We start from the raw sequence: 13,411 nt of genomic DNA on the forward strand, positions 1-13,411 counted from the left end.
GGAAATTATGATGAATGGGACTCATGAAAGGATAATGAAGCTCTTTTGGGTTGTCAGGACCTATACATATTTCATGTTTAAAGAGGCATAAACAGGCATGTTGTGGGCAGCTGAAATCACTAGGCCCCCCATCTCTGAAAAGGTAACCCCATCAACCCACCTCTCGCATTGCTACACGGATGAGCGTGTCCATCACACTGAGGACAGGGCTGATGTTGAAGTCTGGGGGGGCATCTTTTGGGGGCAACAGGAGCAGACCGCTGGGGTCTTTGTCACTGTAAAAGCATAGGACATGGACAGGGTTAGGTGTTGAACATATCTGATTAGTGTGAGGACTAGGCGTGACTTGTAGTGTATGTACGGCATGGACACGTTAAGACCCTGAACAAATCCGATTAGTGTGTGGACTATGTGTGACTTGTAGTGTTGGAATGCATGACTCACCTGAAGTAGTTGCACAGAGACTCAAAAGTCAGTTTCACCGACTCCAGCTGATCTTCCTCAGTGATGCTTGTCTATTAAGAAACGTAGAAAAACAAATGTTCAACATTAAGCATTATACAGTATAAATACTGTGATTACTTTAAAAGAGGTACATTTTTCAAACTGATCACTCAACTAACCATCAAGTCAAAAAGCTTGTCCCTCCGACTTTGTTTGTAAGGGAAGAAGATGACCGCTCCATTCAGTATGGCTTTCACGGCTTCCCGTCTGAGCGCTTTGTCCACTGTTGCTTCGCCCTCTGGACCATCCACCACTAATAACACAACACAAATCCTCTGCAATTACACAACATGTCTACCAACGTGTTCAAAATATTACATAATACAAAATTAATTTCATAATACTGCTCTCATAGCCCTGTCCAGTAGACAGAATAGCACTAGTAACAACCAATCAGAAAGCAGGTCGTGTTAAATAAACACCATGTCGTTTTTTTACCTAGAATAGCAGATTCAAACTCATTTTGATTGTGTATTGACTTATAATAGGCATTCCAGAGCTAAGAGAGTGTGTGCTGGGGCTCCTACCCTGACACAGGTGACTGTAGAGGTCCCACACGGCCTCGGAGTGGTCTCGCTCCGTGCTGACCGAGGCCTCCGTGGGGCTGCGGCACGCCGGGGGACTGGGCAGCACGGGGAAGCAGTTCTGCAGCAGCTGGAGAAGCAGGACCCTCGTCTTCACCGCCTCCTCTCCCTCGCTGGGCAGGTGCACACACACACACATGCACGCACACACACACACACGCGCGCACACACACACACACACATACACACACACACAGACACACACAGACACGCACAGACACGCACATACACATACAGACAGTCAACACACAAGATGCTTACTACATATTCAGAGACAGTTGGTGATTGGAAGTAACTGTGAATGTACTGTATGTGTACTCACATATTCCTGAGTTTGTTGTAGAAGTCCCAGAAGAGTTGCAGGTTTAAGCCACTGAAGTCCAGCAGGAACTTCTGCTTGTAAAGGGACACATCCTGCACCAAATCACATCAACAGCTTGATCAACACATCAACATCAGAAGCCACATGACCGGTAGACAGATGAATGCAACAGAATGGATCTAGATCACAATCACTTCTGGTGAATAGAAAATCAGAACGGTGAGTGAAATGCACTGACAAGTTCTGTGAAACTTAAATAGGCCTTTGTACCTTCAATAAAATTAACTAAATACATCAGAATACATCAATACATTATTCAAAGGATAGCATGACAAGAAAACTAATATGTACATGTGCATAACTGCTAAATAGGAAAAGTGATGCTACATTATTGCTAAGTGAAGTTGTAAATGATGGTGGTGGATGACAGATGGCCCAGACGCCCCACTGTAAGTAAAAGCGATGTCTAACTGTGGTAAGTAAAAGCGATGTCTAACTGTGCTAAGTAAAAGCGATGTCTAACTGTGCTAAGTAAAAGCGATGTCTAACTGTGCTAAGTAAAAGCGATGTCTAACTGTGCTAGGAGGTGCAGCAGCAGTGTGTACCATGTCTCTTGTGAGCTGCTGGATGAAGAAGAGGGTCTTCCTCAGGAGGGTGTGTCCTGTGGTGAGGCCGCTGTCGGCCCCCTCCGGCTCGAGGCTCAGCTCCTCCAGGGGCTCAGTCTGGTCGGCCCCCGGACACAGGTAGCCGCTGAAGCTGAGCTGCTGCACCCCCAGACGCTCTGCAGACTCCTGCCGCGCGCACAGGAACTTCACCATCAAGAACTGGACAGAGAGACGGAGAGAGTTTTACTCATGTGTTTAGTGTCCAGCAGCCAAATCAATGCCACACACACGCACACGCACGCACACGCGCACACACGCACACACACACACTTTAGAAATTGCTTGGGGAAAAAAGAGCTTAGCTAATTCATGAATCAGAGGAGCTGTGGCACAAAAAAGGCTGCAGCAAGCGGACCCGGGTTTCACATCTGACCTGTGGTCATTTCTGATCCCATGCTATCTTTTGCTTACTGTTCTATCTGAATAAAAGCAAAGAGCCCAAAAACATACTTAAAGATTAACAACAAATAAGTTATTTTACAAATGAGTAACTGACACCTACTTAACCTCTCTGGCACAAGTACATACAATAAGGTCAGAGTTCTGTCAGGGTTATACAGTGCTGTTTGAGGGTCAATAGTTAACAGGTAGTGCTGTGGATACGTCAGGGTGGTGTTTTGTCTGAAAGTGTGGCATTGTGGGTGGACTGTGTGTTTTATTGTGCTCAGTCCTATGACTCACAGGCACTGAATGTGAAGGGGCTTTTCACACGAGTTTAGAAACAGACAGGTACGAATGCTGACCATTGACAGCGAGAGGGAGAGAGAAGTAGACACAGAGAGAGAGAGAGAGAGAGAGAGAGAGAGAGAGAGACAGAGAGAGAGAGAGGTAGACAAGGAGAGAGATAGACAGAAAGAGAGCAGGACAGATAGAGAGACAAAGAGAGAGCAAGAGAGAGAGAGAGAGAGAGAGAGAGAGAGAGAGAGAGAGAGAGAGAGAGATGGGGAGAAAGTGAGAGTGTGAGAGAGGAAGAGAGGGATAACAGTGAGTGTGTGCATACCTTTGACACCCGACACTGGCGCAGCTTGATCTCCACATCGTTCCAGTCCTCCTCCAGCTCGAAGCAGCCAATGGGATCATCCTCCGTCTGGCCTACACTGCTGGTGCTACGCAGGACCAGAGGCATGCAGTGGTCAACACACACACTCACACTAAAGGTTGAGTCATATTTACAGCCTGACCGGCCAGAAATACACCTACTGACATTACGGTACACGCCACAACTGCACATGTCATATGTCAAGCCAATACAACTTCACAACACGTGGATAAACATATACATTTGGATAAAAGCACACAAGCCTGAATAAGGCTTAAACATATAATAAACGAGCAAAATTGCCATGTGTTACTTACCCGTTCTGAACAAAGTCTTTATAGTCCTTATGATCCCATACATCAAACTTTTTGAAGCGTTTAAAATGTTTGTCTGCATTAAAAGCGTCTGGATCATTGTAGGCAAACACAAATCCACACTTGGCACCTATTGCTCCCTTGCGCACCTACAACAATAATGGGGTAAAAAAACAGCAACTTTTCAGTGTTTCCAAACAAGCCATTTTGAAAACTACAAAAGCTTCCTTTGGCTTCTAAAGGCTGTCTACAACAATGACGTAATTCTAGTTGAAACCAACAAAGGTAAAAACAGTACTTCCCTATTGTGCCTTATATGACATGCATTGTCTTACTTTACTTTTCTGTTATAACTAGAACTCCCTGCTATCTTCATTCTAAGCTCAGAGAAACATAGATGAAGGCAAAAAGTTCAAACAAATCTACATACACTACAATTACCATTGGAATGCTTATCTCTGAATATAGACCGGTATTACAGTACTCTAAGTCTGCTGTCTAAACAACATTACTCCAAGACAGACATGCATTTCATTTGGGGACCGCAGGGTTGAATCCATAAACACATGGGCTTACTTTGATTTTTATCTGTGTGACCTGGAAGCTGCTCTGGTCCTCTGTGGACAGAATCACACTGGCTCGCTTCTTACCCGCCTCAGTAAGAAACCCTGCAACAACCAGCAGACAACTCACGTTAACATCTCAACTCAAATTCCAGGCTATTTCATGCTGTCTAACGAGCAAAGACAAACAAACTTTTCAAACCTATGAATCTTGGATTCTAATTAAGTAAGCTGAGGGTTTTTTTTTGTACCACATCTATTGAGATTGTTCAAAACTAAACAGAAAAGGACCACAGCAAAAATGAAAAGGCTGCATCCGAATCTGCCCTACCGTCTCCTGTGGTTGGTTCGGTCAGCATGCTCTCTGGACCCGACTTCTCCTCTTTGCCCTTCACATCACAGGCCTGCAGGCAAAGCTGCAGGGGTTTCCCTGTGGCCCAGGACAACACAACCGCACAAGTAAATAAACAGCGGAACAAACCAACACAATGGTGAGTCCCATCACAGTTCCATGGGTCTATAGGAGGGCTTACCGTGTCTGTGCAGCAGGCGTAGTCTGACCGTGGCCATGGACTTGAGGAGCGAGGATGCTCTATACTCCAGGTCCAGGTGCTCACAGATCCCCGACAGGGACTGCAGGACTTTGGCCACGTTCCCTCTGGCCAGGGCGAAGGCCAACAGGGTCAGCTCTGCATCGGGTGTCACACAACAGCTAGGGACACCATAGACAAAGACAGAGATATTTAGTAAACATCCAAATCGCTTGATAACGTACAGTTTCCTTGCCCAAATTACGCTATTCACGAAGCCTGAGTGACACATAACTTGACCCACATGGGGTCACTGCACTGCACCTACAACACTGACCAAAACCTAGATCGCTTAATGCGAGGGCATAATAAGTGTGGGGATTTGGAATTACTCTGCTATTCGGAGAAGGAAGCCGTCCACTTCTTCCAGGACGTTTGAGGAGAAGAACTTGGGGAACTCGGTGGAGGCTGGAGTTAAGGACAGCGGGGGCATGTGCTGTAAGGCTTTCCTGCAGACAGAAGGGAGAGCAGAGAAGAGTTAAGGCAATAGGGAACTTAGAACATTTTGTGGTTAGGACCAACAACAACAGTGGTTAGGACTTAAGAGTTTGACTGCTGTCTATTATAGCTTATGGGTGCAGTAAAAAAAAATAAAAAATCACTGACACTAGTTTTATGTCTCCACTAAAAGCCAAAATAATGCATGTAATGCCATTTAATGTCATCATGACAGACGGAGTGGAAATGTGTCTTGGAAATGTTCAGCCAATGATCATGAAACACCTACATAGATGAAGAGGACACCACACTGCAAGTTTTCTCTAGCAAAGAAATTCAGTCAAGAGCAATACTGGCTCAGACTAAGACATAAAAAACAACTAGCGAGGCTTAAACTACAGTTTTTGAAATAGGCTAGACAGAAATCAATGCATCAAAAGCATATGCCAATATAAGTAACCATAAGTCAGTAAAAAAGCAGAACGAAAAGACAGTACTTTGGAAAGAAAACAGTTTCCAGAAACCACCACCTCTGTTGGCCCGGAGTGTGTTCTAGCCTCGTAATGGCATGAGGTGCGATGAGGTAACCCTTATAAGCCATAGAAGAAAGCCCAGATAGTGACTCACTGAGTGTTCTGTAAGACCGTCTGAGCCAGGACGGGGTTGGTCTCCATGGAAGCGGTGACTAAGGAAGTCAGGAGCGACAGGTACCAGATGGCTGAGGCGTCGGTGACGGACACCTCCTTGCTCTTGGTGATCTGATAGCCCATGGTCTTCAAGCCGTGGATACGGGTGTCACAGCCGTCACTCAGACACCGCTTGATGTTGATTTGTACATCTGAGGTAGGCAGACACAAGACAACCATATTAATAAGACTAAACCACCAATACAGAAATGGACTCTAAAATAATAACAATAACAACATATTATAAGCTACATCTTTTGTATTATTGTAGTTGATAAGTGAAAGAGAGTTAATAGAGAAGAGCGGAGGGTGGCTGACATGGATGGGTGATGTTGGCGTTCTCCAGCAGGGCCACGTAGCCCATGACGTTGCTGGGGATGCGGACCTCGCGGATCTCCTGCAGTGAGTGACGGTTCTTCCCCACCGCCACCGACACCAGCTGGGGCATGTAGCTGTGGTCGTTGGAGGCCACGGCAATGGACAGTCGTCTCAGCACCACGTCCGGCTTCATCTTCAACCTGTGGGGTAAAGCGACAGCCTCTTACTTCACCAACCGTGCCCTGTCCACTGCGCAAGTGATCGGAGTGCTACGGTGATCAAACACACTTTTGGGGGGGTTTTGGAGGGGCGTTAGGAGCTCATTTGTATAACCTTATCCAGTGGGAGCGGGCGCTGCCGTCGGACTGCCAGTACGACGTAGTCTCTCCGTTTGTCATTTTGCTCGCTTCGTGGGTGTTGGAGGACACCTCGATGAGGCTGTAGCACTGAGTGACGACCTTCACCTTGTCTACTTCCGGGTCACGATGAAACTCCGCTCTGTATTGAATGTCTAAATCTAGAGGAGGAAGTCATCAGCAAATATGGGATCAGGTCAGTTTATGAACTAAAGAAATAGTCAACTCTGTTTAAAATGAAAATGTTTTGAACAGCCTAAAGCTTGACTGCGATATAATGCATGTGATTGCTTACCTTTCTCTTTTTGCAGCAAGTAGTCCAGATAGTCCTGCATAACCTTTGCCCTCATAGTGCAGATGCTGTTGTAGCCCTCCAGGAGGGGAAAAGGAATGGCATTACTGGGGATACGATTCCGGTGCAAAAACTTCAAGATTTTGGAGGCGTGGTCCCCCAGGCGATCTTTTGACTTAGAGAAAATGTCTACAAAACCTGGAGGGGGGGGGAAACCCACAGATGACGAATGATTCACCATAGCAATCTCATTACAATCATTCACCTCTTTACCGCTTTCAGATGTAAACAACATCCTGCCAGACAGGCAACCTTAACCTCTAATCAGAGTGTTTGTTTACCTTCATAACATGATCACCTGGACAGAGGTTTTATCACCTGAAGGGAGGTTTCTGTACCTGGTGTGAGAGAGCAAGCCTGGAGCTGCCTGATAACATGACTGAGTTCCCCCTGCAAGTTGGCGCCATTGCAGTTCTTCAGAGCCATGAGCATATTCTCCACATCCACAAAGCCATCGCCCTCTGCATCAAACTGCCCAAAAGCCTACACATAGAGGGGGAAGGCACAAACACTTTCTTTGAGCTAGGTGGTGAATACTGATGAAGTCCATCAAGCCTCTCCTAATAGGACAATATCACACTGCATAGGCCTAGTAGCTCTACAGCATGGCTAAAAGCACAGCTATAAATGAAAGCCCTTGAAAAAGTATTGCTTAAAGTTCTAGACAAATTTAATAGGCTACAATTTAAAGAACTGAACCTCTACATTCAGTCCTTGTTGTTGCCATGACAGTTGCCGAGGGAGGCTACAGGCAAGGGACATAAAGTAAGCCTGGGAGATGACAGATGGTTCACTGACACGATGACTAAACAACAACGTGAGCGTAACTAGTATGTTTATGTTCTTCTGCTTGAACCATATTATTGGTTTACATTTTGGCATCCCGAAGTTATTTGTATTGCGTTGTCGATGCCTGGAGACTAGCCTACAATGGTGAGCACATGCAATGATCACAGTTTTCAGATATCCACAATCAGTGTCCGTGTGTTTAAGGCATGGAAGGTGACAGCAAATAAGTTTGCGAAAGAAAAATCAAGCACTTAGTAGGCAATCAATGAGCTCTCACAATTTGCCAAGAAAACGAAAGCAAGACAACAGTTAGACCATAAGACCGGGGAGATCAGTTCACCCCTCTGGAACATTGATCACATTAAACTGAGTTGACGCCTGTTTGGCCTGCTGTCAGCCTGGCTTTTTATACCTCCTCGCACTCCTCTCGTGGGGCGTCTCTGCTTTCCAGCATCTCACAGAATTGCTCCACAGTTACCGACTCCTCTCCCCGGCCCAGGCGTTCCTCCAACCACCGCACCAGAGCGCCCTCATTCCGTGTAAGGACCGACTCGGATATAGCGACCCAGGAGTCGCTCATGCGGGCCGCTGCCTCTCTCAGTTTGACTTGCTCTAAAAGGTCTCCGGGGGTGGGCAGTCCGCTACTCGGTACGGCAGGGTTATTCGATCCCTTTCCGTTTCTTGCTGAGCCAGAACCTCCGCCACTGCCAGCCCCTGCGCCCGTGGCCGCAGAGGCCGGGCTGCCTTCCGCAAACCCTGGGCTTTCCGTCTCGACATCTTCCTCGTCACCACTACCACCACCGCAGCCGCTCTCTCCGTTGCCCATGCTGATCAATGTCCCCAGGATTTCTTTTGATTTTCAGCGGCGCGGTAGGGGTCAGTTTCACACTTGGGCTAAACAAATCCACAGCCCTTCCCAGCCCGTGTGTTCCTTCGTTGTCACTAACGTTAGTACTACCGCATTGACGTACTGTACGCAGCACGTAAGCTACGTCGGCACTTATTTGAAACTTCCTTGTTTGGTTGGGTGCCTCTAGTGGCTAAATGAAAATAAAATCGGATCAAACAAAAATCTTTTAGATAGATCTTTTTAGCCCGTGTGAAATACTCTCTCCGTCACACATTCAACTAGTAACGGCATCAGGCAGTAATTATTCCATAATGGCTGACAGTTTGACCTGGTATTCCGTTTTCCACAGAGAACATGCCATGTTGTGAAAATGGTTCTTAGAGCCTTTTCATTCGGCCAACGAATGGACTAGCCAGTTAAACAGGTGAACTTTACACGCTTCAATTGATAAATCTGTCTACAGACACTGTACGACAGGTCACCGATTAGTATATTATACCTCAACAAAATGGGCATTTCATTTCTACTTAACGACGGCTATCCAATTGATGAAAGATCAGGTATGCTACATGACACCACCAACAGACATGCGCGGTACTGACATAATGATTGACTTCCGGGGAAAGCCTCTGTAGAAGATGTTTGTATTTGGCTAGGCTAGCCTGTTTATGATATCTTTCTACGTTATAGTAATACGTTTGAAAAGCGATGTTGACATATTTCATTGTGCTTGTAGTGGCGTGTTTAACTGCACTCATGGTTCCATATGATTGGGCAGCTGTATGGGATGCTGTGTCGATGCTTCGCTCACTTGGAGTATCAAATGCACCTGTCCAGATGATAACGAAAAGTGAGCTCTCTAAATACAACGGGGAAGTCAATCGCCCAGGGTTATACGTGGCAATTTTGGGACAGGTATTTGATGTGAATAAAGGACGCAAACATTACGGCCCAGGTGGAGGTTACCATTTCTTTTCAGGTAGCCTTGGTTTTCATATCTTATGTTTGGTTTTGGTTATGTCAATCACGACTTCTATCCAATTAGTCATATTTTGTTGCATTTTACTAATATCCTGATGTTGATCCATCCCACCACACAATCAACAAAAATATGTCATATGCATGGCCAATCTTTGATGATAGGGAGACCTCTAGGGTTAGGCCTATAGTCTAATTTGAACAATATAGGACTGGACATTTGATGACCGAGCATGCCATATTTAATAGCAGTACAGTGGTCTGATCAAAATGAGAGGCTGGTGGTCACATGATAGCCAATTATATAATTATGTATGCCCAATCATGGCACAGACACCAGTTTTGCAAGGATTTGCAATAAACTGTGCATACTGTACAGTGTCATAGGCCTATAGTATTTCCAACTTACTGCAGATGTTTACACACACAATATTTGTACAAACCTGTAAGTTTTATGACTAACCAAATCACTGGTGAGTTTTTGTAGCTTGTTGGTAAGCAATATCATAGTGGGCTCAAAAATGACTATCACAGTTGTAGTTCTACAGTTTTCAGATATGAAGTAAAAAAAATAAATGAATACATGCATACCCTTTCTCATCTAATCTTTTAAGAATACCATCCAATTGAGTTTAAGTTTAAAGCAACAAGGAGTTAGGTCTAAAACTAGCAAGCCAAATGGGCCATCTAATGGCCTTTGGGATTTGGGAAAGATTCTTGAAAGATTGGAGTCTTTTGAGTAAAGCTTGAATGGGGGGCATTAGTTAAAAGACTACACAATCTTTCCGAAATCTTGTCAAAGTTGTTTGGTGTAAGGTGGCCATTAGACATCAAAACAATGTTAAACACCACCAAGAGGCAAGAATCCACAGCTATATTTCTTTGCTCCAGTAGAGGGCAGCCACACACCTAGTATAGGATCATTAGCAGTATGGTGTTACATGTAAACTAAACCTTTGTGTCAGAAATATAAGTACAAGAAACACATCCGTTATAACAAAACTTCGCACTCAGCTAACATCTGAGATTTTGTCCAGGATATTGTAGTCGTAAGCCTTCTGATGTAGGTCAAAATTATCATAAGCACATTACACACAAGATTTATTTGAATTTGAATTTGTTTCTACTGTTCATTCACATTATTTAGATTGTTGTGATTTTATAACTATTTTATAACTGTCCAAGGGCACAACAAGGGGTCTTCTGTGCCTATGGGTCATTCTACAGATTTGGTGACATTTAGTGTAGTAGTGTCAGTGTCCCAAGCTGTTCACCTGTTATAGCTTTTCAGAACATTTATCAAACTACACTTAAATTGCAACATTTCAAAGTTTTATATGTAATTGAGAAGATAATTTAAACAGAGATTTATTTCAACAGATATGTTTGTTTTTCCTAAGACTATTAAGAATTTCCCCATTGACCATTATGGAAACAGCATGACTCATTTTGTGTACATATAGTGTTAAATCATAAAGCTGTTTTTTGTTGTTAAATTCAATGAAGATGACCCCCTTGTTAAGCGTAAATTTGAAAAGAGATTGAAAAAAAGATTTTATTTTCAGAGAAATGTAGGCTTTTAACCCTGTCCCTATGTTTCAATCAATGCTGTAAAGCAACCATTTCCCCCTCCCAATAAAATGGTAGTTTGATCCTTTTCCTTTTCAAATCATTTATGAAGGAAGTGGCATCATCAGTTTTCAGAACAGCATGGTATGACAAGTGGTCCGTTTCTCTCTCACATGTGCACTTATGTGGACTTATGCACATGTGAACTTGGTCAATCTCAGGATTCAACACTGTTATAGGGGAAACTCATAGTTAAGAAAAGGTTTTACAAAAAGGTGTTTTTATAGCTTGGAAGTATAACAATATCTAAATTGACTTATTCAATGTGACAATGCTAACAGATTAGCGGAAAATCTTCAACCCCGTCACATTTTTCAATGTTAATGGGTTTAATGGCTGAACATTGTTCATGTTAAGATGGGAAAAAGTATTTTCTATCAAGTACACACATTACTTTGTCACATCAAATAAAAAAGCTTAACATTGTAATGCTTTCTGTGGTTTCAGGTAAAGACGCATCCAGAGCATTTGTGACTGGGGATTTCACAGAAGCGGGACTGACTGATGATGTGTCTGACCTTTCCCCCTCTCAAATTGTGGCTCTGTATGACTGGCTGACGTTTTATCAAAAGGATTACACCCCAGTTGGTAGGCATACACCTTACACTTGTCACCTACAGAAAGTGCACAATCTCAAAGGTTTCTATCTTCAGATGAAACATTAATTTACTGTTTTAGTTAAGTGACATCTTTAAATGTATGTTTTACCTTAGGAGGTCCTATGTGTCCTGTGTTAAAGGAAGGGCGGAGGGCTATTTCTACAGCGCTGATGGGGAGCCCACAGAGGCCCTGCGGCAGGTGGAGGTGGCCTTAGAGCAAGGCCTGCAGCTCAAGGCCCAGGCCCAGGCCCACAGTGTGCAGTACCCACCCTGCAACACAGAGTGGAGCTCTGCAGGGGGGCGCGTCTGGTGCTCCACACAGAGGTGGGGTCTCGCTGACTGTAATCATGATAAGAAGTTAGGGGACTATTCTCTCTGGAGCAGGAATGAGAAGTAAATAGACAATGCAACAAGTCATGATCTGAACTGGTTATGATCAATTAGTCAAGAGACTATTTCGGTGTATAACCATGCACAAAGAACCATGCATACAGATGTAGTGTAAAATGCACATATGACTATGGAGGGGCAAGGGATTGAAGTGGTAGAGGAGTATACATTCTTAGGAACAATAATAGATGCTAAGCTATCATGGAATCCCAACGCTGATGCCATCTATAAAAAGGGTCTGCAGCAACTATATTTCATGCTGAAGCTGAGACAGTTCAGAGGAGAAAGAGACATGATGGTCCTTCTGGACAGCAGTTAAATTCTCTGACCACGATCTGCGAATCCAGGGTGGTGAGGAAAGGACAAGCAATTTGCGGTGACAGGTTACATCCCCTATTTGAGGCGTATGAGGTGCTGCCATCAGGCAGAAGGTATAGGGTGCCATCCTTACAAACCAACCGGGCTCGCAAATCATTTATTCCTACCAGCATTACACTGATGAATACGTTAGGGAAAATAACTTGATCCTTTCTGTGTGATGACCTTACTACTGATAGCCTACTGGTACTAATGATACTGCACTTTACTATTTTATAATGTAGAGATACTTGGTGCTGTGTATTGTTGTTGTGTGGGGTTGTGGGAGAGTTTAGCGGTCCTATTGTTGTCTGTTGTCTGTCTATCTGATGAGCCGTATGGTGCAAGATGAATTTCTGAATCAATAAATGTCTATCTGTACTTGATGTGCAGTAGAAAATACACTTGATGCAGCAACACCTGATCAGTAGGGTAAAACTAACCTGTCTCACAACAGCCTAAACCCAGCTCACATTCCCCATGTGGGTGGATAATACAACGCTTGGTGAATTCTGCTTTACAATGATAGGAAGACCCGAAAATAGCAAAGAGTATCTAATGTGCTAAGTATCTGACTTTATGGAAGCTCTGTTTTGAGTTCTTCATATATTCTTGGTGATTTCAATGTATTCATGATGCTTACTGTGTTATTTGTCTGTCTAGTGGCGGTGTGAAAAGAGAGTGGGTTGGCGTTCCGAGGAAGCTCTTCTCTCCTGGTTCCAGCCGCTCTCGCTGTGTGTGCCTGCAGCAGGAGCTCAGCCGCTCGGACAACCCCAACCTGCAGGAGTACAGCGGCTGTCCAGCTGAGGCAGAATCCTGCTTTGTCAGGGAACACTGAACTAGCACAGACATTTCAATCACACAGTCCCTCTTAATCCTAATCTGAAATTCTTGAAGACTAAAAGTCTTTATCACTGGTTGAAAATAAATGTTTTAGTATGTCACAGAGTTTCTCACCACAGTTATTTAATGAATTGTTGAGTTTTGGTCTAAAACAAGCATATAGGATACAAAAACTTTGCTAACAGTATGGTTGGCATTGCTAAAAGCTTGCTAATATGCTAACTGACAAGCATTTTTGCGAGATG

General features: G+C 44.1%; 2 protein-coding genes across 4 annotated transcripts in view; one reads left to right on the plus strand and one right to left on the minus strand.

Annotated features, from left to right (window-relative positions):
- Positions 1-8,709, minus strand: part of zzef1 (zinc finger, ZZ-type with EF hand domain 1) — a 43,849-nt gene extending 35,140 nt beyond the window's left edge. The window contains exons 1-18 of one of the 2 annotated variants that reach the window (XM_076274839.1): positions 7,933-8,709; positions 7,070-7,214; positions 6,675-6,869; positions 6,357-6,540; positions 6,024-6,223; positions 5,647-5,857; positions 4,914-5,030; positions 4,525-4,703; positions 4,323-4,421; positions 4,005-4,096; positions 3,432-3,577; positions 3,076-3,181; positions 2,016-2,234; positions 1,411-1,502; positions 1,032-1,201; positions 624-757; positions 445-515; positions 161-275 (exon numbers count right to left, since the gene is read on the minus strand). In XM_076274839.1, the coding sequence (XP_076130954.1) occupies positions 161-275; positions 445-515; positions 624-757; positions 1,032-1,201; positions 1,411-1,502; positions 2,016-2,234; positions 3,076-3,181; positions 3,432-3,577; positions 4,005-4,096; positions 4,323-4,421; positions 4,525-4,703; positions 4,914-5,030; positions 5,647-5,857; positions 6,024-6,223; positions 6,357-6,540; positions 6,675-6,869; positions 7,070-7,214; positions 7,933-8,346 (2,889 nt within the window). In that variant the 5' untranslated portion in view covers positions 8,347-8,709. Of the gene's footprint in view, positions 1-160; positions 276-444; positions 516-623; positions 758-1,031; positions 1,202-1,410; positions 1,503-2,015; positions 2,235-3,075; positions 3,182-3,431; positions 3,578-4,004; positions 4,097-4,322; positions 4,422-4,524; positions 4,704-4,913; positions 5,031-5,646; positions 5,858-6,023; positions 6,224-6,311; positions 6,541-6,674; positions 6,870-7,069; positions 7,215-7,932 lie in introns of those variants that run through there. The other variant, XM_076274840.1, reaches the window with a different exon arrangement.
- Positions 8,710-8,778: 69 nt separating this feature from the next.
- Positions 8,779-13,267, plus strand: cyb5d2 (cytochrome b5 domain containing 2). 2 transcript variants are annotated; one of them, XM_076274842.1, is made up of 4 exons: positions 8,779-8,930; positions 11,425-11,565; positions 11,717-11,900; positions 12,987-13,267. In XM_076274842.1, exons 1-4 carry the CDS (start codon positions 8,879-8,881, stop codon positions 13,159-13,161), a joined length of 552 nt encoding a protein of 183 aa, XP_076130957.1. In that variant the 5' UTR covers positions 8,779-8,878; the 3' UTR covers positions 13,162-13,267. The 2 variants fall into 2 exon arrangements, with proteins under 2 accessions (XP_076130957.1, XP_076130956.1); XM_076274841.1 differs by lacking the exon at positions 8,779-8,930 and adding an exon at positions 8,991-9,349.
- The last annotated feature ends 144 nt before the right edge of the window (positions 13,268-13,411 follow it).

Source organism: Alosa pseudoharengus, unplaced genomic scaffold (assembly GCF_046254945.1).
Source record: "Alosa pseudoharengus isolate Yale_2024_CS ecotype anadromous, Long Island Sound unplaced genomic scaffold, YU_APseudo_1.1 YU_APseudo_1.1_scf_8, whole genome shotgun sequence".
NCBI lineage: Eukaryota > Metazoa > Chordata > Actinopteri > Clupeiformes > Clupeidae > Alosa > Alosa pseudoharengus.

Coding starts and splice junctions, on each gene's coding strand:
- cyb5d2 (XM_076274841.1), top strand. CDS start 9,079: ATGTTGACATATTTCATTGTGCTTGTAGTGGCGTGTTTAACTGCACTC. Junction 11,566..11,716: donor AAAGGATTACACCCCAGTTG/GTAGGCATACAC, acceptor CCTGTGTTAAAG/GAAGGGCGGAGGGCTATTTC. Junction 11,901..12,986: donor GTCTGGTGCTCCACACAGAG/GTGGGGTCTCGC, acceptor TTGTCTGTCTAG/TGGCGGTGTGAAAAGAGAGT.